This window comes from Sardina pilchardus, chromosome 7 (assembly GCF_963854185.1).
Source record: "Sardina pilchardus chromosome 7, fSarPil1.1, whole genome shotgun sequence".
In the NCBI taxonomy this organism is placed as follows: domain Eukaryota; kingdom Metazoa; phylum Chordata; class Actinopteri; order Clupeiformes; family Clupeidae; genus Sardina; species Sardina pilchardus.
The window spans coordinates 7,953,573-7,975,485 of record NC_085000.1 but is presented as its reverse complement, the minus strand read 5'-3'; the positions used below and the strand labels follow the sequence as shown (position 1 = coordinate 7,975,485).

The following is a 21,913-nucleotide window of genomic DNA, read 5'->3' as shown; positions in this document are numbered from 1 at the left end:
CGGCACTCAGTTGATTAAAGGACCTTGCAGACCCTGCGAACCGCAGAGAGAGATTATGGGGTTTTTTTTCGGGGGGGCCAGAGAGGCCCAGTGAGGTCCGGCTTCGCTCATGCCGATGTGCGTAAGGGACTCTCCCAACCAGCGTAATGCTTCCCAAGTGGAGGAATTCCCGCCGCTCAACTTTCAGTGATTGTCTAGAGACGGTCTAGGAGTCTGCAGCCGTCTAGGAGGGACCTCCTGGCTTGCAATTAGTCGGTTTATTTATGCATGTTTTAATGTGCTATTTTCTAGGACAATAAACATCTGGCACAGTCATGAGCTGCTAATTAGAACCATACAGTAGCATGATGCAAAAATAGATCTGGTTCAAATAAAAATCTCTGGAAGTCCCGGCTAAGCAGTGAAAATCCATATTTGACTCAGCGATTGCAGCTAATTCCAGGGTTCATCAATCATGCATCCACTGGCCTCTCGCAAAGCCAGGACGTTCTGCCAGAGTCACAAAAAAAGAAGAGATTTTCCCCTCAAAACTAGCCCGTGTCCATGTCCATGTCAGCACTTACTGGAAACACCAACACTAGTTGGGGGGGAAAAAAAACTTTAAAAACATGGACTACACAGTGACATGGAAAATAAATCTAAACTGCCAAAGAATTCAGAATACATTCTTTTGTAATAGATAAGATCAACAAAACCAAACAAAACAAAGCAAAACAAAGCAAAGCACAACAGTAACGCAAACACAACTCCACATATGTAATCATTTCAAACCATTAGCCCCTGGACTGGCGCTGGAGGAGGAGTTTTTTTTTTTCACAGCGCAATTGAGGAACACAGACAAAACCATTTGAGTTTCACGTACGGCTGAACCCCAAGGGGGCACGGAATGCACTACCTTGCGCACGCACAAGCGCAACGTATAGACCAAATAAGCGGCTCTGTAAGCACGCGCGAGAGCACGGGCGCATGTAGGGCCTAATGAGCACCACCTGTGGCCGAGACCTGCAGAGACTCTTAATAGGTGTGGAGTGAAGCCAGGAAGGGTCAGCTCCAGACCGGCCACTACTACAGGGGCTGCTCGCATGGAGGAAGGAGGGGGACAGAGACAGAGCCAGAGACAGACTGTCATGTGTTTGCGAGAGAGAGAGAGAGAGAGAGAGAGAGAGAGAGAGAGAGGGGGAGAGATTCCAGGTTCAATGTCTCAGCCATTGTAAACAAACAACAGCGCTGTTTTGCACAATCCTTCAAATACTAAAACTACATTGGGGATTGGAGACAGTGATGCAGGCTGCTTGGGAGTCATCACTCTGTGTGTGTGTGAGTGTGCATGCATGCATGTGGGTGTGTGTGTGCGTGTGTGTGTGTGTGTGTGTGTGTGTGTGTGTGTGTGTGTGTGTGTGTGTGTGTGTGTGGTCATCTAAAGCATTAACTCAACTCATGGTGAGAAGGTTTCTGTGCATCAGGTTTCCTTATTAGCTGCTATTCAGAGAAGTGGTGTGTGCTTTTTGTGTTTTTAACACTTCACATACACACACCATCTTGCTATGAGCAAATCTCTCCTGCTGTGTTCAGAGAGGTGAGGAAAGAGCAATTCAATCAGTGAGTGAAATCAGTGGCACATGTGAACCTACATTCTCTGTACAACACACACACACACACACACATACAGTACACACACACTCTCACACACACACACACACACACACAGAGACACTAGGGGTTAGACAAGCAATGACTCGTGCCCTTCAACTGTAACTTGAGCTCCAATTCAATAAGACCTCTGTCTATAATTACTGACCGTTTCTAAACAACCTCATGGTTTTCTCTAAAAACATAAAATGTATGGATTGAAGTGAGCTGTATGGATTAAAGTGAGGTTTGGACATGGGACACCCAGCTATCCACACACACACACACACACACACACACACAAACAAACACACACACACACACACGCAGGCACGCTTCAGGGGGATTCCGCTGGAACCGTGAGAGGAGTTGGAAGCATCTCCGTGGAGAAATACAGCCTGGAAGCGGTGGCCACAGGTTCAGTCCTCCCGGGAGCAATATCCCGCGGCACTATTTCATATTTAAGGGCCAGAGCGGTGTCGCTCCAATCCCACATGGGGTCAACAGCGTGCCTGTAACCTGGCACTGCCACAAAGCAAAGAGCAAAGCTTAGTCAGCTGGCTATCTACACCAGCTGCTGGAAAAAGTGTGGGGTGTGTAGGTGTGTGTGTGCATGTGTGTGTATGTTTGTGCAAGAGAGAGGTTGTCTGTCTGTCAGTGAGCATGTGTGTCTGTGTGTGTTTGTGCATGTATCAATCTATGGTGCCAAGATCACAATGTGCTGCCCACATTGTGGGATAGAGGCTATGGCTACATCCAAGAGTTTAATCGCATCAAGGAGAAGATATCAGACATCTTGTTGAAAATAACACAGACTCTCCTGACCATTCAGACAGAGTACCAGCCAGCCAGTCCACCTTTAATCGAACGCACATTTCCCAAGAGAAGTTTCCGCTTTTTGTTTCCATTTAGAACACTTCTGCCCAGAAGGCTGAGGTTTTACCCACAGCCCAATTCACCACATTTAAATTAATAAGGAAGAAGTTAAGGACTTAGAGTCCCTTTCCTTTAGCACAGGAAACGTTTGTGACCAGGAGGGGAAAAAATCCACAATTTTATATGTTTCCCCAGAACGTTGTTTTGCTTTTAGATGTACAGTCTTACTTGTGCCAGGTCACCAAACAGAGTGCTAAATTCCATCCAGAATGAATTACGTTGAGAGTAATGGACGTTGTAGTTCACTGTCCTTCAGTCCACCGAGAACAAGGGTGTTATTGTCCTAAGACCCGTTTTCCTCTTCTCTGATGCATCCAGAAAGCATTTCTGTAACCATGCATGCACAGATCTGTGCTGTTACCACAAGGGGGTTGGCACAGTTGCATGCATCATGCGTCGTTTCACAGTTGCAATTCTGCAAGACCTACCACTAACCCTGCACCCTAAGACATGATACTTACCAAACCCTTGGATCGCTACAACAGTTAAATGAAGTCATTTCTATGCAATTTTAGAGTGATTTGCTATGTTTGTCTGTGTATGTGTGTGTGTGTGTGTGTGTGTGTGTGTGTTACTATGTCTAATGTGCCTTCCACAATCCAACTATAGAGCATTAAACTCCAAAGACAGGCTGAGAAGACATGCTTTTCTTCATACTGGAGTCTGGGCTGCACTGTTGATTTTTGCCCAGACATCAAAGCACCCGTTTGGGTGAGAAAAACAGACCCTGGATGGGGGTCTCTCCAGACATCTGTTTATTCTTCTAATTAGAGTCACGAGTCGTGAACAAATTATGCAAATTGAATCCATCGACTTCTTTTGTCCCTAACTCATTGTAAATCTAAATATAATCTGATTTCATCTTTAATCCTTTTTTTTCATCCTATAAAGTTGAAAGAGGGAACATTCTGTCACACAAGAGGACTTGTGGAGCCTTATAAAACCAATGGGAAATGAATAACATATTATTGCAGAATTAGTTTTACACCATCTGAGGCAAAAAAAAATAAAAACACTGTATTTTCACGGACAATAAACTTGCACACTGCTTGATAGATAACGTGTACAATAAACGGCTCCCCGGCTTCAAAAGCATTCCCAGCGCTCATCGTTGGCCGAGTTCAGCCCGCGGCTATTCATCAGAGCCCCGTCACTCCACCGCTTCTCTCTTCCCCTCGTTCTCCTGACCGGAGCACAACTGCGGCGAGGATGCGCTGGCGCCCTGACAGGTGGAAGGGCTGGAAGGCTTCCAGAACATTCTTTGCTCCTTAGGCAAGATTCCGCCATTATGTTAACAAATTCTTTTGGGCTATCTCCTTTCGGCAGTGAGAGAGGTATATCAGACGTTCTTAGGTCTGATTTTAAAATGTTAGAACTCAGAGGCTATGGTTCTGACTATAAAGTCCTACAAGATCTAAGACACAGCACTCTCATGACTTGTAATTGTATGCTTAATGTCTCTGTCTATATAGACATACTGTACAGAATCATACACAATTATGTTGTTTCAAAGCCCTGTGTGCTTACATTTTATGAGTATGCTGTTAAATCCCTCTGTTACAAAAAAGGGAATTACTTATAACAATACCATAAAACCTTTTATAGCAACTTCAACAATTACGATTGATTGACTGAGCAACATATTAATCAGTATTCTGCTACTGTTACTTGCAGACAACCACTTGACTTCACCCAGTCAAAATCAAAGCCTGCACAACATGTTGTCTTGCTCTGCATATCCTCCTTTGTCTGACTTTTACACCCCATCCCGTCAGAGGAGACATGGCCTCATCCCCCTGCCAAAGCACTGCCCACAGCAACCCAAAATAGCTGCGGCGGCACCCAAGGAGCGCCGAGGGGGTTATTCAAATGGGACCATACCAGAGAAACGCACTACCACATTCCAGCAGAGACACCATTGACAGGCAATGCAGCTAAGGTACGCTACTGCCTCTGTGCTTTCCAAAACATTGGCTCAGCATGCTTGGCTTCGCATGTGATGGTGTTGTCAAACGGAGTACAAATATGCCCCTGGAGCCATGGCGATTAAGTTGTGTTTGCTTTTTAAGAGATGTCAATAACAGAATACATAATGCTTTTTGATAACATTCATGTTCAATATTTCAAGAACTGTAACGGCCTAATGCGAAAACATCCTCTGTTGGCTCAAGTGAGTTGGCTCCCTAACATTTTATAACTGAGCAGAGCGCTATTTGACCAGCAAGAGATTAACCCCAGGGAGACGACCTGTCACTCACCTGGTCCTAGGTGTCCAACATTGTATCCATTATATCCATTGAAGCAAGTATAGCAATTTCTGCGAAAATATCGGTACCGATTGTTTCCTTCTACAAAATGTGGATCTAACAGACAGCAAAAGCACACTACAAGAAATCCACAAAGCCACTCTGCTGATCCCATTTTCATAGACTACTAAGATGAACTTAACTTAGCTAAACATTAAAATCACAAGTAAAAAGGAATTGTGCATAAACACGTCATTTGAAAATATACATAAAAAAGGAATCCTTTTGTTCTGATAATCTCAGTGAAAAAAAGTCAGTTAAGGCATCTCTGGTATCTTAGCTTTCTAATAACATTGCTTCCTCTCTACCTCTCTCTCCCTATCAATCTATCCCTCTCTCTCGTCCTCTCTCAGCTGTGACAGACATGTGCTGCTGGTTTGTTGTGGATTTCTCTTTCCCTCGCTCCAAGAGACCTCCCTCTCCTTCCCCCTTCTCCTCCTTCTCCTCCAGTCTCATGTCCAGAGCAGCACAGTCCCTCCTCCTCTCCCACCTCCTTGTCCTCCACTTTCTCACACCCCTACTCCCCCTCTCCTCCTCCCGCCCCCTCCTCCTCAGGTGTGCTCTGGTCTTCCTTCTCTCCCTCTCTCTCTCTCTCTCTCTCCCTCTCTCTCCCCTCTCTCAGCACGTCATAAACACTCTGCCAGCCACAATCAGGACAGACCCCCCCCCCCCCCAAAAAAAGTAGCATGACCAAGAATGCTCACATAAAAACCTCCTGTTCTAAAAACCTTGGTGATTAACCAGTCATTTTCAGCATCCACACGGTTTTGCATCACCTCAGTCTTGGGGGGGCATTTGCGGGAGCTCAAGCACAATCACAGTGAGCGTGCCGATGGGAGTCTGTGACAGTAACTTGGCCAGCCAAACCGGGGGCTATTCAGGGAGCCGTAAGCAGCTTAATTTCAGACTGGTCAAGTGGGGACATGAGCCGAAACTAAAATATGATCTTAGTGAGCATTGAAGTGACGCAAATACGTACTTGTCTACCAAATATCGCCATCTATGGGGTACCGTCCACATTCTTTCGCACTGACTACAGCAAGTGTGACAATTTTACAGAGTCTTTTACAAGACCATAAGAGGGAGAGCTTTCCAGTTAAGGACAGCTATGGGCCAACAGCAGAGCGGCTTGAACCAGACTTCTTAATCAAACTCAGAACCATGAACATATTTGTTTGGATCAACTGAAATGTAATGAGTCATGAGGACAGTGTTGCGCACTGAAATTGTGAGAAAGTATTCAAATAGAGACACTGAAGCCCAAGACTATAAACATCTTACAAATTAAATGTCAGCAACATGTCTAAAGAATTAAATACTTAGTGGCGCATTCCTTAAAACCCTTGTATCACTCCTCAGTTTCATTTTTGAAAATCCTTTTTTCCGGAAAGCCTGGCTTTCAACATCTGTCTGAGCCTTGTTTTCTCCCAGCGCTTCTTGAGTGTCCAGGTTTTTAAATCATTTGCTTCAACTTGAATGAATCTCTGTTCGCATTTGTTCCCCATCTCCCACAGATATGCATGTATGAAGAATGATCCTCAGTTAGTGATGTTGTGGTGTGCAAACAGTGTTTGGTATGGCACATATATCCTGGGCAACGGAAATACGTGGACAATATACAATTATACAGAACTCTATTGCTGAGATTCTCAAATATATTACTGTAGTGAATCCAGAGGGCCACCCACGTAAGAACTTTCCGGCTCTTTTATGTCTTTAAGAAAGGGTTCAAATGGTTACTTATGATGGAAAAGGTTCCACTAAGAAAGCTTTAACTTTGAGGGAGCTAAGGGACCTTTCTAAAAGGTCTAAATCACACGTTTTCTTCAGTGCTGCCTTTTAGAATACAGCAAATTCATATATAAATTCCTACCATATGTACCAACCATTAGAAAGTAATGGCAAGATCTGCTGTGATACAGACACTCTGGAAGCTGTCCAAACTGTTTCCCATGGTGTGAATTTTAGACAATCCCATTAAATCACGCAATCGCAGGGCCCTTTGAAAGCATTCAACACAGATTGAAAATGAAAGCAGGCCCTAGTCAACACTGATCAGAAATCATTTGATGTAATTGAAAACAACAGCCACAGTGACACTCCAGTCCACCCGCTTCACAATCTGGCTGGTCGTCATCCACAAGCACTGAGCTCGCTGGTGCGCCTCTGGTGAGGTCATCGTTTATTAAAGTGGACAGTACACTGCGAAGCCACACGCAAGCAATCAAAAGGGAAGAAATTCAGGAGGACTTTGCATTCAGGGCTAATAAACGTGCTGACGGACGTAGGGATCAGAGCGCTACGAGAGACAGAAAGCAGACCACCGAGAGAAACTGTTGAGCTGCTTCGCAAGCTGAGCCTCCGACTGGCACCCCAACAGAGGCAGGACATCACTCAGACTCAGACTCAGATTCAGATTCAGACTCTGGGGCAGCCGTGGTGTACTGGTTAGCGCATCGGGCTTGTAACCGGAGGGTTGCCGGTTCGATCCCCAACCAGTCCACCACGACTGAAGTGCCCTTGAGCAAGGCACCTAACCCCTCACTGCTCCCCGAGCGCCGCTGGTTGGGCAGGCAGCTCACTGCTCTGGGTTGTGTGATTCACCTCACTGTGTGTTCACTGTGTGCTGTGTGTTCACTAATTCGGTTAAATTGGGTTAAATGCAGAGAACTGAATTTCCCTCACGGGATCAAAAAAGTATATATTCTATTCTATTCTAACAAAACAAATCTAAAACAAAAAATAAACAAAACTGTAGGCCAATGCTTCCAGAGACTGGCGCTTTCGAGATTACCACATCTACTGGCAGACTGTGAAACAGACTGAATGACGTTCAACTCAGTGACCGTCCAGTGACACAAATAGCAGGCACATCACACAAAAGACGAAAATCAGACCCAGGCAAGGTTGCAGGAGTGGCTGAGAATGTCACCATATGTTGGATAGATGACTTTAGCTTCCACAAAAACAGCAAGATATCTCATACTCAATATTTTTCAGATGTCAAAAACCAATAAAGACGCTAGTTCACATCTCCCTGGGACGGAATACATGAGGGATGCCAAAAGACAGTACATTGAATCAAAATGATTCACATGAGAATATAGTCCCTATAGTCCCTATACGGGCCTATATTATGGTAAAGGTAGTTCTTGAACATTTATAAATGGTAGACATCCTAAGTGGTATCAGGGATCAGAGCCTGGTACTGATACCGAGAGTGGACCATGAGATAAACTGAGATATATGGGGTGAGAAACCACAAACACTTCTCTAGGTGTGAAAGTGAACACTCCCTGTTTCCAATATAATCATCCGAAAACATATCAAGTTACCCTGGCGCCACTACCGTCGCTTCATAAACGGCACCTGTGTTGCCTTAAGTAAGAACTCATTTCCTTCCCTGTACAATCAAGCATAAATCACCACGGCAGTGCCACCTCAGACGAGTAATGTGCTAAGGAAAATTAAGAGCACTGTTTTCATATAATCAATCACACGCTGCTGTACTTGGACCAGACACAAAGCTCAGGGCCAGTTTGAGCTAAACATAGCATAACACTTACAGTGCAGTCCCTGTGCCTAAACGAAAGGCCAGGCAATGTACTGTATGTGTGAGTAAACCCATAAAGTCTGACGGGTTCACATCAGCGCTGCAATGCCTCTGTGCATCTGCAGCAGCGAGCTGACGACTCAGACAAAATGTGACACGTGTGGAAAATGTCGTTAAATGAAGTTTCTGTTCAATGTGCTGTAAGGAAATGAGCAATGAATATTTCCAGTCATTCCAGAGGCCTGATGCATCGAAGCCTTCAGGCTGCATAAACCTTTATAGCGTCTATTAAACGTTGGCTCAATCAAATTATACCCGTGCTGTTCTAATGAACGCTTTGGACTAATCAATATCATTTAACATATTATTTAAGAATCCTAGCAAAATGTAATAATACAAATATTCAACTGAGGCCTTTTGAAGCACCATGTTGAGGCAAGTGTAAAACCGTGTTTCGGGGATCTAAGAGTTTAAACACGACTTAAACATCAGCAGGTTTTAGAGTTAGGGGCCAGGGAGCTTTTGGCTCGTGCACTAATAGCTCGGTAAGTGCACTTTGCTTTCAGCAGTGCAATCCATTCTCATTCTGCTTCGAAACCTTAGTCGGTGGGAAGAGGTTGAACACAGCTATATAGGGAAAAATGTGTGGGCTTCGCTCTGGATGCATCCCAAAATCTTCTCTGTCTTTTCCATGGCTCTGTGACCCTTTGGGGCTGAAATGTTCCTTATGTTTATTAGACTGTCCTCTGGCCGGTGATTTTGCTCCCGCTACAATCCACAAATACATCATGAAAAAAACCTCCTCTCAGGTTAGCAGAGTTTGCGCAGCATTAACGGTCCCTGTTTATGAAGTTCCTCCATCCAGGTGCCTTTATCGTGTATCAGTCTGGTCTGGGGGGAAAAAACAGCTGTTTTGGACTCAGAGTCAGGGGAGAAAACCTCGAGTGAGAGATGCCATTTCATTCGTCATTCAGATTAAATGCTTCAGCTTTTCAAGTGAGCGGTCTTCCAGTGTGTTTCCTTTTCTTGGTTCTGTGCAGCCTTCCACCACATATTGCATTATACTGCACCTTAGAGAGGAGGAGACTCCATAAAGGCTTTGCACTGATTAATGAGAGGAAGGAAAGGCAACACTGCCTTTTAGCTGACTTAGGCCGGATCGAAACTGCCTAGGACATTTCTAATTCTTAATGCCTTTCAGCTCTCCGAAACCATGTTCCCTTTTCCCAGCCTCTTATTTATTATCCTGAAGGGAGCGAATGGGCTTATTATTGTAGTCACTCGGGGATAAGTGTCTCGTGAATAGGTTTGCACCAATCCATTGAAGATGTGATTGAACATGCAGTACAGTACATCTCTCAACAGACTACTTAAGCACGTAGGCATCCGGATCGTGTGCAGCAGGTATGCATTGAGCACTGGCTGGAATGTGCCTTTGTGAATGCTGTTTTCACTGTTAAGTTGTTCACCTTTCGAGTGTGCGGCAAAAGAGGAAATGTTTTGAGAGTAAAATGACACTACACTAAATGTGTTGTGCAGGCAGGAGAAACGTGTGGTTGATGAATTACGGTACACTCCATTTGCCACATTGGATTTCTTCTCACACGGACTAAAACTGAGAATAAGTCTGGGCTACGCAGACATTCCCCTCTGGTAGTGCTAAAAATGTGAAAACGATATGGTCTATGTTACGCCAATCAATGATAGACATACAGTGATAATGACTTCACTTAAGTCAGTCAAACAGAGGGAGGATAAATTATCCATGAGAATGAATACATCTGTGGAATAAGGGGGGGAAACACAACACGCTACTAGTGTATAATTGGTGGACTTCTTGACAGCTCTCTGCCTTGAAAAGCAAAATCACTTCATCAACCTCTAAACTAACTCTGTGCGTGAGACTTCAATGGGTGTCTGAAGGTGTGACATATTACTGGGGAAAGTTAAAACAGCATATATCCCACATGAGAGAGGACTTAGCATTAAGAAAAGAGGATTTTCACCTTTTGTTTATAGGATCTGGGTGTCAGATGACCCTCAGGAGTCCTTCACCCAGTGATAAGTGTCTTCATGGTCTAGTGTCAGAGTTGGCTAATGACCATTTAGTCGGGTATTTAAAACATCTAAAAAATGTTAGCCATAATGCACCTAAGACGAGGGCACCTAGGCAGAGGCTAATGCATGAACACTTGTCAGACTTTTTTGTCAATGCATTTTAATGCATTAAAGCATAACTTATCCACCCTCAAATACATTGGGATTGAACAGGTCTCTATCCCCAGACGAGGGGGAGATATAGATAATCTCCTCCTCAGGAGAGAAGCTTTTCATATATACACTCTAGACACCATTTCTCCAAAGGGTCTAAACATGTACTTTGACCTTAAACCTTTTTTGTGACATTTTCACCTTAAGTCTTCCATATGACAGCCAACATTCCTATACATTCACATTTTTTAAATATGTATTGTGATTCTACAGTATGTATTGCTTTTTCATGCTTTTGTGCATAAAATGTTTGCACTGATGTTTTGCATTTTGCACAATGTTTTGTAATGAGATTTGGGCCTAGTGCATGTCTGCACTGATTGCCACCCATGGGTGCACCCCGCCTGTTTATGACAGGTGCTTGATTACTAGGCCTATTGGTCATGTGATATAGGCCTCCTATGCCAGTTCCTATTTTGCCTGACGAAGATCTGTTGATCAAAACGTTACCTTTTTAAATAATAAAGAACTATTTTTGGAGCCATTGCAGTGTGCAGAGCAGACCATCACTTTTACTTTGACACGTTTTTTGTCTGGCACCTGCTTAAGAAAAATTTGTGGATGTGCGCACCCGTCTCTCTAAATACACTTGTCAGACTTACCCCTTCTTGTCCTGTCAACTGGGTTCTCTCAGTAGAAACTCTCTGATTCATTTCTTTTCTCACAATGTCTTAGCATTTTTTTTTTTTTTTGCTGTTCTTGTAGGAGTTCTGTAGCAGTTGTAGGCAGACACACAGAGTAGGTGCTAGACTATGAAAAACTATAGCCTATAAAAGTCTGCACACGGTAACTCTTTTTCAACGCAATTTTAATGAGATTCCCAAAATAGGGACGTTTCCAGCTTTGCGCTCTTCTTGAGACTTGTTGTAGGACTTACAATAATGATCCATTTCTGAGTCTCAAAAGGCAATGCGCTTCAAGAGCATTTCAGGCAATTTGTAATGGGATCTTTTAAACTCAGAGGACTGTACTGTATGCTCTTTTGGGATAACATGTAACAATGCATACTTCCTCTTGGCAGAAAAGGCCATGTCATAGTCTTTTCACCATCTCCTTTAAACTAACTTAAAGAAATGTCCATTCAATCCAACTCTCATGGTACACATTTCTTCCTCTCTTCTCTCCCTACCCCCCCGTCTAATTGAAACGGTCCCTGAAGCTGTGTGGAAGCAAAAACCAGTTTGTGAACTTGTAAAAAGTCTAACAACTGGCACAGTTGTGCACAATACCAGCTTAAATGTGACCAAAACCACATGAATCTCACCCCATATAAAGACTTAAATGCATTATATCTGGAAATGTGTGGATAATTTCTTTTCCTGACTTTTTTATTTTTCAAATCTCATTTTGGCAGACTAACAGTAGGCCTTCACCCACTGAAGTCTTGAAATCACTGTCTGAGATCTTTTGTACAGCAAAGTCTATGCATCACAACTTAAGCCAAACAAAACATCATTGTATAAATGCTTGGACCACAGAAAGATCTCCCACTGATTTTACACAGCTTTATGTATTCCTTTCCCTTTTTTTACACCAGGGACCACTGAGGCATGAGTCGTATATTTTTCTCCTCAGAGTGTTGGTCTCCTATTTCATAACTTCCACAAACTTGGACTGGAACTTAACTCAGAAGAGAGTTACAATGTACTGTGGTGTACTTCTAAAATAGCTCAAAGTTAGCTGAGATGAAATCCCAATATGGACAAATAAATCATGGCTGCCAGAAACTCACCTTGACATGACTTGCCATCCTCCTTAAGCTTCAGACCGCTGGGACACTTGCAGTAATAGCTGCCAATGGTGTTACAGCAGGAGCCCTCACAACCACCATTAGTCTCCTCACACTCATTCACATCTGAGAGGGAGAGAGAGAGAGAGGGAGAGAGAGGAGTAGATAGGAAGAGAGAGAGAAACAGAGAGAATTTAGATAAATATACCGTAGCTGACAGTATCTCAGCTTCAGACATTTTCAGCTGAAACCATGATACAGCCAATGCTAACCAGGAGGTTGTAAGAAGAAATGAAAACGCAACTCCATTTTAGGCTGACTCCTGTATTTACTGGCCAAAACCAGTCATGCACCAATTTTATGTGGATTTATACTCGCATCCCCAGATGCAGCCTTCACATAGATTTCCATCCATGTCCCAATAACACTGCAGACTAAACCTTGTGGGATTTAAGGGAACTCACAATAACTCTTTATACACTCCTATGGGCCATTTTGAAAAGCAGATGTATTTACAATGATATATTAACAAGAAAAAGCTAATTCGGTGCCAAACAATGTTGGATGGAATGCTATTATAGTAACATCTTCCATATACAACAGAGTTTGGCAAAGTACAGCATTCTACAGGCTTTGCAGAGCTCACATCTATAGAGATGGAAAAGCAAGACCGGCAAACCAAAGAACCACAACTGTCAGCTTCTTTTCGTTTAGCTTCTTGACTCGTGACCTTTTCCAAATGGAGGCTAAATGGCATTTCTCTATGGTCCATCCAACTTTCCAGCATTAGCATTTTGCCCTACTTGAACAATTAGGAAAACATCTTTGACGTGAATCGTTTTTTTTTTTTTTTTTATGAAAAATGATCATGCAACACATAAACAAATGATTCTTCCCAGCAAAGTAGCTCTTGCCATGCATTCCAATTAAACACAATCCTTTAATACTTTGATGTGCTTCTCGTGACGTTCTTGGTGCCGGCTGTGTGAGTTAACCCAGAACAGCTGAAGGACTACAGTATATGCATGCACTGAAAAACCGCCTAATGAGAAACACCCATCATATCAACAGCGCCGATGGTACAGTCCAAACAAGTGCGTGGGGAAACAGTGGACGGTCACCTCTGATCATGACGATGAGAGCACACACTCCGGCTCCTCTGTCTGCTAATGAGGACTGTGGCACTAATAGATGAGTTCACCTCACGCCCACGCACAGCTGTCCAAGCCCAACATTTTTCTGTCAGTGTGAATGGCAATGTGGCTGGACAATAACATGTTGACTTTGGGATAATGGTCTTGGCTCCTTGACACAGACACAGCAGACAGGCTTAACGATTACACAGGACTCATTCGTCTTTATGGGCTGAGATGCTCTTGACCTCTGTCTCTGCTGCACTCTCCCTCACTCTGTCCCTTTCTCTTTCTTTTTATCACTCCCTCTCTCTTTCGGTTTAGTATTCCCCCTCTCTTTATCATTTACTCACTCTCTCTCTCTCTCTCACTTGCTCTGGGTGAATGACACAGTGCATGCAGTCTTGGGGCCATGTGTGTCCACATGCTTCTCGGCCCGCTGTAAACATGCTGTGCACAGTCAGCATGACCCAGTGAATCTATCTCCCAGAAGCTCCCCCCCCCCCCTCTTCCTCCTCTTCCTCCTCCTCCTCCTCCTCCTCCTTCACCGTGTTAGTCGCCGTTGTTGGACATGTCAGCACACATTCCCGCACACAAGGGAAAACACACAGGTGTTTGCTCTCTCTCTCCCTCTCTCTCTCTCTCACACACACACACACACACACACACACGCACACACTTCTCCATGCAGCGTGCTCAGGCTCACCATCTCTCACAGACAAAACATTTCTGTCTGACCCGAGACAAGACTTATCGCCTTGTTATTGTTGTCTCTGTTTAGGCCTCCGGCCAAGTGGCGTGCATAAATAATCACGCAGGATTGTAAACAGACGGACTCGCATGCTACGGCGGGAGTGGCGCTGCACATGCACCGTTTGATGTCTGGAGCGCATTGCGCTGACGCACAGGGCCACGGATCCCGCCGAGACCCTCCAGCGGGGCCAGCGCTGCTCAGCTCGTTGGCCTCCACACGCACCGCAAGCTCTGCTGCAACACCGAGACACTACTCACATTCACACACCATCTCCTTCTCAGCATGTCTGCGTGTGTTTATGTGCGTGTGTGTGTGTGTGTGTGTGTGTGTGTGTGTGTGTGCGCGCGCTACTGACTAAGAACAAAATGTACCACACATGGCGGCCAAAAGAGTCCAAATATACGCTCCAACAGGGAAATCAGACCAGCATGCTTGTATCTGTGTGTGTCTATGAGTGTGTCTGCGGTTAACCCCAGTACACAGCAACAGTTCACTCGTGTTCTCTGGGAGGTAAAGGTGCTCCGTGGACCGTTTCCACAGCAGGGGGAAGAGCGTTTGATACATGAGCTGCAACACATCTGAAACACGGACTAATTTGCTCTCCAGGGGAAACCTGTGTCTTTTGGCCCTGCACAAGAGCAGAGGTTTCAGACCATATACTGATCTGGGGGCAGAGCTTGAACACAGACAGGATGCAATCAGGCTAATGGTTGAGAACCAGCCCCACAAATCGCTTAGTCTCACGCGTCTCTGGTCTCCATAGGAGGTGCTCCGTTCCTCCGGACATGTTAAGAGAAAAACAGACAGCCAGGGCTGCATGCTCTCACATACAGCCAATAGGAGCTCAGCTACAATACCATGAGAAGATATTTTAAATAACTTATGGCCACACTAGCCTATACTATACTGGAAATAAATTAATGATATGGGGAAACAAATATAATGATAAAATGACCAAATCAACTTAATTTGCCATTGTGGTGAACCCTAACTGATTTACTACATTGAGACAACTTGAAAGCTACAGAGTCCAAACTGCACTGAAAGGCCGGCTATCATATTATCAGTATACAGCCATGTGGACAGAACTTGACATTGATAAATGTATGTGATTCCCTGACAATAGAAGCTTGCTAAGCCTAAGTTTTATTTGATGAACTGACTGGTTTTATTTGATGAACTGATGTCATATGGAACAGACAGGAAATGAGTGTATATTTCTCTAAACACACTGTGGCCAGATACAGTAGTCAACATCTGAAAATGTGTACAGCTTCCGAGCCAAACAAGTGGATAAACAGTGTCCATATGTTTGACATGATAAAAAATAATAATAACAAACTTAGTTCAAAGGTTTTCATAACATTTATCATACATATCTTTCTTTCTTTCCATGTCTACTAATAGGATAGACATCGGTTAGGTTAAAGTGGGAACAAAAGTCGAAGGTCCCTAATCCCCATATGTCCAGGTAGTAAATGTCCTTATATGTCTGGCACGAGGAGCCCATATCTCAGTGCTGATTTACAACACGCAGGTGACAGAAGTGAGAAATGCCTTCCTGTTTCATGACACGCGAGTTGAAGAGAGACAAAATGAACACCGGGAGGAGATAAGTGGGACTCAGCCATGTTCCTGCGCAAACGGTGGGGAAGGTGTTTCCTTTCACAATGTCCACCGATCCAACCCAAAGGCCAGCTGGGCACTGAGCCACGCGGCTCCGACCCGGCCCACATGCGGCGCAGGTCCGCGTCCAGTCTGGTTGAACCTGAGAAATTAACAGGCTCGTACAGCCCCGGCAGCTGACGTGAGACCAGTAAAGAATGTTAAGTTACAGCTCTCGGCCGGTGCGCTGCAGCAGGGAACAAGAGCAGACAGGGCAGACAGCTGCTCTCGCTCTTCCAAGCGAGCTGTTCCACTCGTTCTACCCCCCCGTGCCATAACTCTTCCTCTCCTGCTCCTTTGCGAGCCACTCTCTGAATTCGCCCCACACCGCGGAGACCGGCGAGGCAATCCATTGTGATCTTGGGTAAACACAATGCGGCCGCGGCCGCGTTCACCGCCGGTGGAAATCCTGGCACCGCACCACTCCTGGGGCGCTGCGTATTTAAATACAGTGAGGCTTTGTCTGTGTAACTTAATAGCATAGCATAGCTTCCCTGGCAGCGAACAGCCCAACAAATCCAATCTAATCTGATTTATAGAAAAGAAATGCGTGTGAACTGCGAGGACCTCAGGAGTAATAGGTATCGATTTCATTCGTTTTTTTGATACGGACCGATTGCCCGTGGCTCTCTCTTCGCAGGGACAAGCGAGTGACCTCAGGACTCATAAAACGATATCCGTCTTTTTTCAGTCGCATCAGCAGTTCCTCACATCCAGAGGGACTCCAAAGTTCCTTGAAATCATCTTTCTCTTCTCTTCTTACACACACAGACACACACACACACAGACACAGACACACACACACACACACACACACACACACACACTGGACTGAGTGATAAAGTTACGTTCCTCTATGAAAATCTTCACAGAGGACCAAGAATTAGTCCCGGAGCCAAAAGGAAGAAAAAGATGGCCCACTGGCAGTATTTCTATATAATTTTCCATACTGTCCGAACCTGGACCTTGCCCAACATCATCACTTGCTCAAACTATCCCCAAGTGGACCCCACAGCATTGAGCCGGAGTGTGGGGGGGTCAGATGCTGGAGAGAGCCCCGCCCCATGGGTCTGTGCCTGGCCTTTGATGGAAGAGACAGCCGCTGAGAGCCTGCAGACTGTGAAAGACATTCCGGTCCGGTAGACAGGCCGTGAAACGACACTCAGCTGGAGAGGGAGGGGAACAGCGCGCACACACACACACGTACAGTACATACACGTACGCACACACACATACGTACACACACACGCACGCACGCACGCTGGCACGCACGCACGCACGCACGCACGCACACGCACACACACACACACACACACACACGCACACATATGTACACACACACGCACGCAGGCACGCACGCACACACACACACACACACACACACACACACACACACACACACACACACAGACACACACACACACACACACACACACACACACACACACACACACACACATACACACACATCACCCCCAAAGGGCCACTGTCAGTGGCCAGCGCAGGATATTGACTCCTTCATCTGTGGTAAAGATACACAGTCCCCCAAGGGCAGGCTCAATTAACATGTGCACCTGCACTGTGTAAAGGCCACAAGGAAACTAAGCCTCCATTATCACGCACACACTCACTCACGCATAGACACACACACACACTCACATGCACACAGACATACACACACACACACACACGCACACGCACACAGACATGCACACACACACACACACACACAGACATGCACACACACACACACACACACACACACACACACACACACACACACACACACACACACACACACACACACACACACACACACACACATGTTTGTACGTACGTATGTACAGTATATCGCACATCAGCATGTGGAGATTTGTTACTTAGTAACTTTGTTTGGAGCAGAAAACAAAAGTATAACTTTCAACACTGGCATATTGTGACAAGCGTGAGAGATAAGCTGTGACAGGACACGAGGCGTGGTGACACGGTGATGAGATGAAGTGGCTGATATCAGACCGGTCGGAGGAGGCACTGACAGGGACAGCTGCTGTCATTATCCGCATCCTGGAAGATTCCAGAAGCCAAGAGCAGGCCACACCCAGAGGAATAAACACGTCCAGCTCCATGGAGATGTGGCCAGCCAGGCTGATTATTAGCGATTAGAGAATTAGCGCCGGGCCTGATCTTGTTCAAGGCAATTTGTTAGGAATGTCCATGAGATGCATATGAGCTTAATCAGCCGCCTCTGGGTTAAGTCCTGTGTGGTTTGGGCTGGGGGGTGGTGGTAATTTGTCCATCATCACAAACCCCTAATCACATTAAGAAAGAGAAAGAGAAAGAGAAAGAGAGAGGAAGAGGAAGGAAAAGAGAGAGAGAGAGAGAGAGAGAGAGAGAGCGCAGAGGGGAGTGATGCCTGCCTGCTAAAGTCATCCATGGCTGGGGCAGGGAGGGGCAGAGTTGACAGGCCTCGGGTGTCTCCTTTCCTTGGATCTCGTCTTTTAAAGGCTCCCCGTGCGCAGCTTAAATACCCTGGCGGAAATCAGGGTCGGCTCGGCCGCCAGGCCAGGAAATCGCTGGGACCGGTGGAGGTGCAACCCAACTGACCAGTCTCTCTCACCCTGTCAAGGCCTGAGCAGGTGTCAAGATATTGGCTTTGCCGACTTCTAACTGAAGTCTCCAGAGGTCTATAAAAGAACCGCAGAAGGTGTATTTTCCCCCATTACTGGCAGACAGGAGCTAATTTTACACACCTTTTAAAGTGTGAGTGTGAGAAATGTTCGCCTCTTGTTCAACTCATGCATGGATTACTCAACCACTAGAGGGCACTGTTGACACTTGAGCAGCCCCCCCGGCCCCCAGCCCCACCACCTCTCTGTTCCCCTTACGTGCGTTTAACTCAGCACGATCACTGTAATTGCTTCTACTTCATATTTTTAGCATATCTGGCAATGTGACTAAAACAGACATCTACTCTGAATGGCTTGTAGCATGCTTATCTAAAGTCCACTGCCTCTCCCGCTGACACGTCAACCATCCATCAGAAAAGACGAGGGAGGGGAGGGCCAGTTATAGCTCTCCATACAGCATATACTGTAGATTAGATTATCAGACATATTAGCTCAGCCCGTCTGGGTGGGTGGACAAGGCCGTCTAATGTGTCTGTTGGCAATTCTAGAAAGATGGGAGGAGGGGGGAGAGATGTGGAGGTGGTATACCCCGAGCACAGGTGCTCCCTTACAAAGGAGAGCGCCCCTACGAATGGGCCAGTGATGACCTGTTCTGCTCCAGATTGAGGCGACAGACGAGGGAATGAGCGGGCACAGGGCACGGGGCCAGTTTAAGACAAACAAGGCTACTGTTCTTACGTACAGTTCTTCAGGTCATGTGGATATTCCACAATTTAATCATTTTAATGTTCACTTACAGGTAGCCACTTTTTCCAGGAAAATTCCTAAGCCTGCTGGGATTTCTCTCCAGCGTTTTACAGTTCAGGCACGTCTGCTAGTTTCATTTGCTACGGTTCCGCGGAGAGACGACTGTGCTAAATTAGCAAAATATAAATACAACATCGATGTTTGCCTTGGACGCGTGTCAAACCTAGCAACCTCTGAAATCAAGAGTGGGTCGCCTGGCTGCTTCCAGCGGAGAAACAGGCTTCACCCACGCCTGACTCCAAGGGGTCGGCTAGCGTGGCTCTCGCTCGGTGGGGCGGTGATCCTCCGCTGCTCCTCTGGAAAGTGCTTCCCCCCGAGCCAAAGCCCACAGACACGCTCTGAGTGTGTGCCACACTAATCAGGCCTGACACGCCACATCCTGTCTCCGCCACTGTCCCATGAAGGAGCCCCTCGGCTCTGCCAGGGCCATCGGCAGGGCCAGAGTGTCTGCGGCCGCAGGCTAAGCCCTCGTGGCTCCCCTGAGCGCGGCTGCTGTCCCGTTGGAGAACATGGCTTACTCTGGAGGGGATCAGTTACCTGTTGGGCCGGGTGAGATGAGCCAGAACAGGGATCACTTAAAGAGCCAGAAACTAGGACTGCTGATTCCTTGAAATTTTTTTGTAAAAGTTGGCATGCATTATATAGCATTCAGTAATAAATTAATACGATGGACCATTACAGATGCTGTTTTGGAAATTATATTGACTGACTATTGACTGTGGAATATCATAATGTGAAGTTTCCAGTAATTCCATAATACAACAAAGCTCCATCACCAGCCTAAACCAAGTTCATGTAGAATGCTGGGCCTACTCATAATCGTCTACTGATTGAACCCAAACATATGAATTTGAGAGGAACTCTGTGACCCTTCGTCGACAGTCTCATGACTATATGCGGTCTACGTTTATTGATTCTTCCAATATCAGCCTTAGACATAAAAGGCACAGATCAACTTTAAAGGAAAATTAACCTTTGAAAACTCACCAATGAACCTTAAACATGGAACCCAGTTCATATCACTACACACGGCAGATTCAAAAAATAGGGGGACTGTGAGGCCAATTAAATCATATCCCCTCCCGCCTGTAATGTCTGTGATTGGACTTTGATGAGGTTATAATAGGCCTGTAAATGCTAGCCAAGCGGAGAGCTTGGCAGGCAGAGGGGTGAGCTAATAAGCCCTCTAATAAATCACGCTGGCCGATCCGGAGGGGAGGGGAGACGTCGGCGAGGACACAGAGATGTGGTCCGGCAAGAGGTGCAGAGCGTAGTACGCATCGGCTTAGAGTCACGGAGAAGTCAAGTCGACCTGAACCTGAAGGACATCAATCGTTCGGAGAGATTCAAAGTGTTGGAAGACTTCTACTCTGCTGAAGGTTAATGGTGAAATAAATCTCCAGACAGCAGGTAGAACTCAGGTTTGAACCATTTTTCACAGTGTTCGTCCAAAGAGACCTGTCACCGTTTTAATGTATTGAGTAGGAAAAGAAGGCAGTGCTGCATCACAGTAGCCAAAATAAATGTCACACTGACGTGGCAAGGTACTCCAAGTCTGCCACATGCATTAGGTCTGTACGTGTGGTGCGCAACTGTACCACATGTATACGTTTTTCTGAAACACTGTCCAGCTAATGGCATTTAGAAACATCCCACAGAAGATCAGGAGACAACAGATTGCAATGTTTTCTTTTGGACCTCTAGAGGGAACCAAACACCAGTTGCACAATGTGTTTATGAATGAAATTAGTGTATGAGATTACTTCATTCATTGTTTCATGTCATCAGCTATCGTTTGAAATAATGTCACTCTAACCAAATAAGCCAGTTTAATGCAAACATGCAGTGCTGAGCACATGCATTGAAAACACACACGGAGGTCATTATGGCAAGATAAACATGCTGCCAGGCTGTCACGGCAGCGTGTTACACTCACTACTCTCTCTTCTTGAATCCACACGCAAGCACACGCACACGCACACGCACACGCACACGCACACACACACACATACACACATACACACACACACACACAATTGAGCACACAGACACACTCTTCACATAAAAACACAGTCACATATACACACACCAACACACGTTTGCACAACACACACACACACACACACAAACACATAATCATACATGAAAACACACAGAACCGCACACACACACACACACACACACACACAGACACACAGACATACCTTCACCCATACACACACATACACGCACACACACACACACACACACACACACACATAACACATAACAACTGTTTGCCGTCACCCTGACACCCTTAACTGTCCGTGAGACGAGTGTATAATGGCACAGACACAGCACAAAGGGCGCCCGGTGTCGTCTCTCATCACAGAAACGAGGCCCAGGACAGCAGTGCAGCGGCGAGGACCAGGACGACTGGAGCGCAGTCAAGAATGTTGCCCCCCAAATCACAGTTCAGCGTGGATAAAAGCACTTCCTGCCCCCAGAAAACCTCCAGCCCTCC

The 21,913-nt window shown here is 45.7% G+C and overlaps 1 protein-coding gene across 1 annotated transcript in view; it reads right to left on the bottom strand.

Moving 5' to 3' along the window:
- The window catches only part of megf6a (multiple EGF-like-domains 6a), a 65,355-nt gene that overhangs the window by 41,021 nt on the left and 2,421 nt on the right, over window positions 1–21,913 (bottom strand). The window contains exon 2 of the mRNA XM_062540189.1: window positions 12,428–12,550. Within this exon, the coding sequence (XP_062396173.1) occupies window positions 12,428–12,550 (123 nt within the window). The remainder of the gene's footprint in view (window positions 1–12,427; window positions 12,551–21,913) is intronic.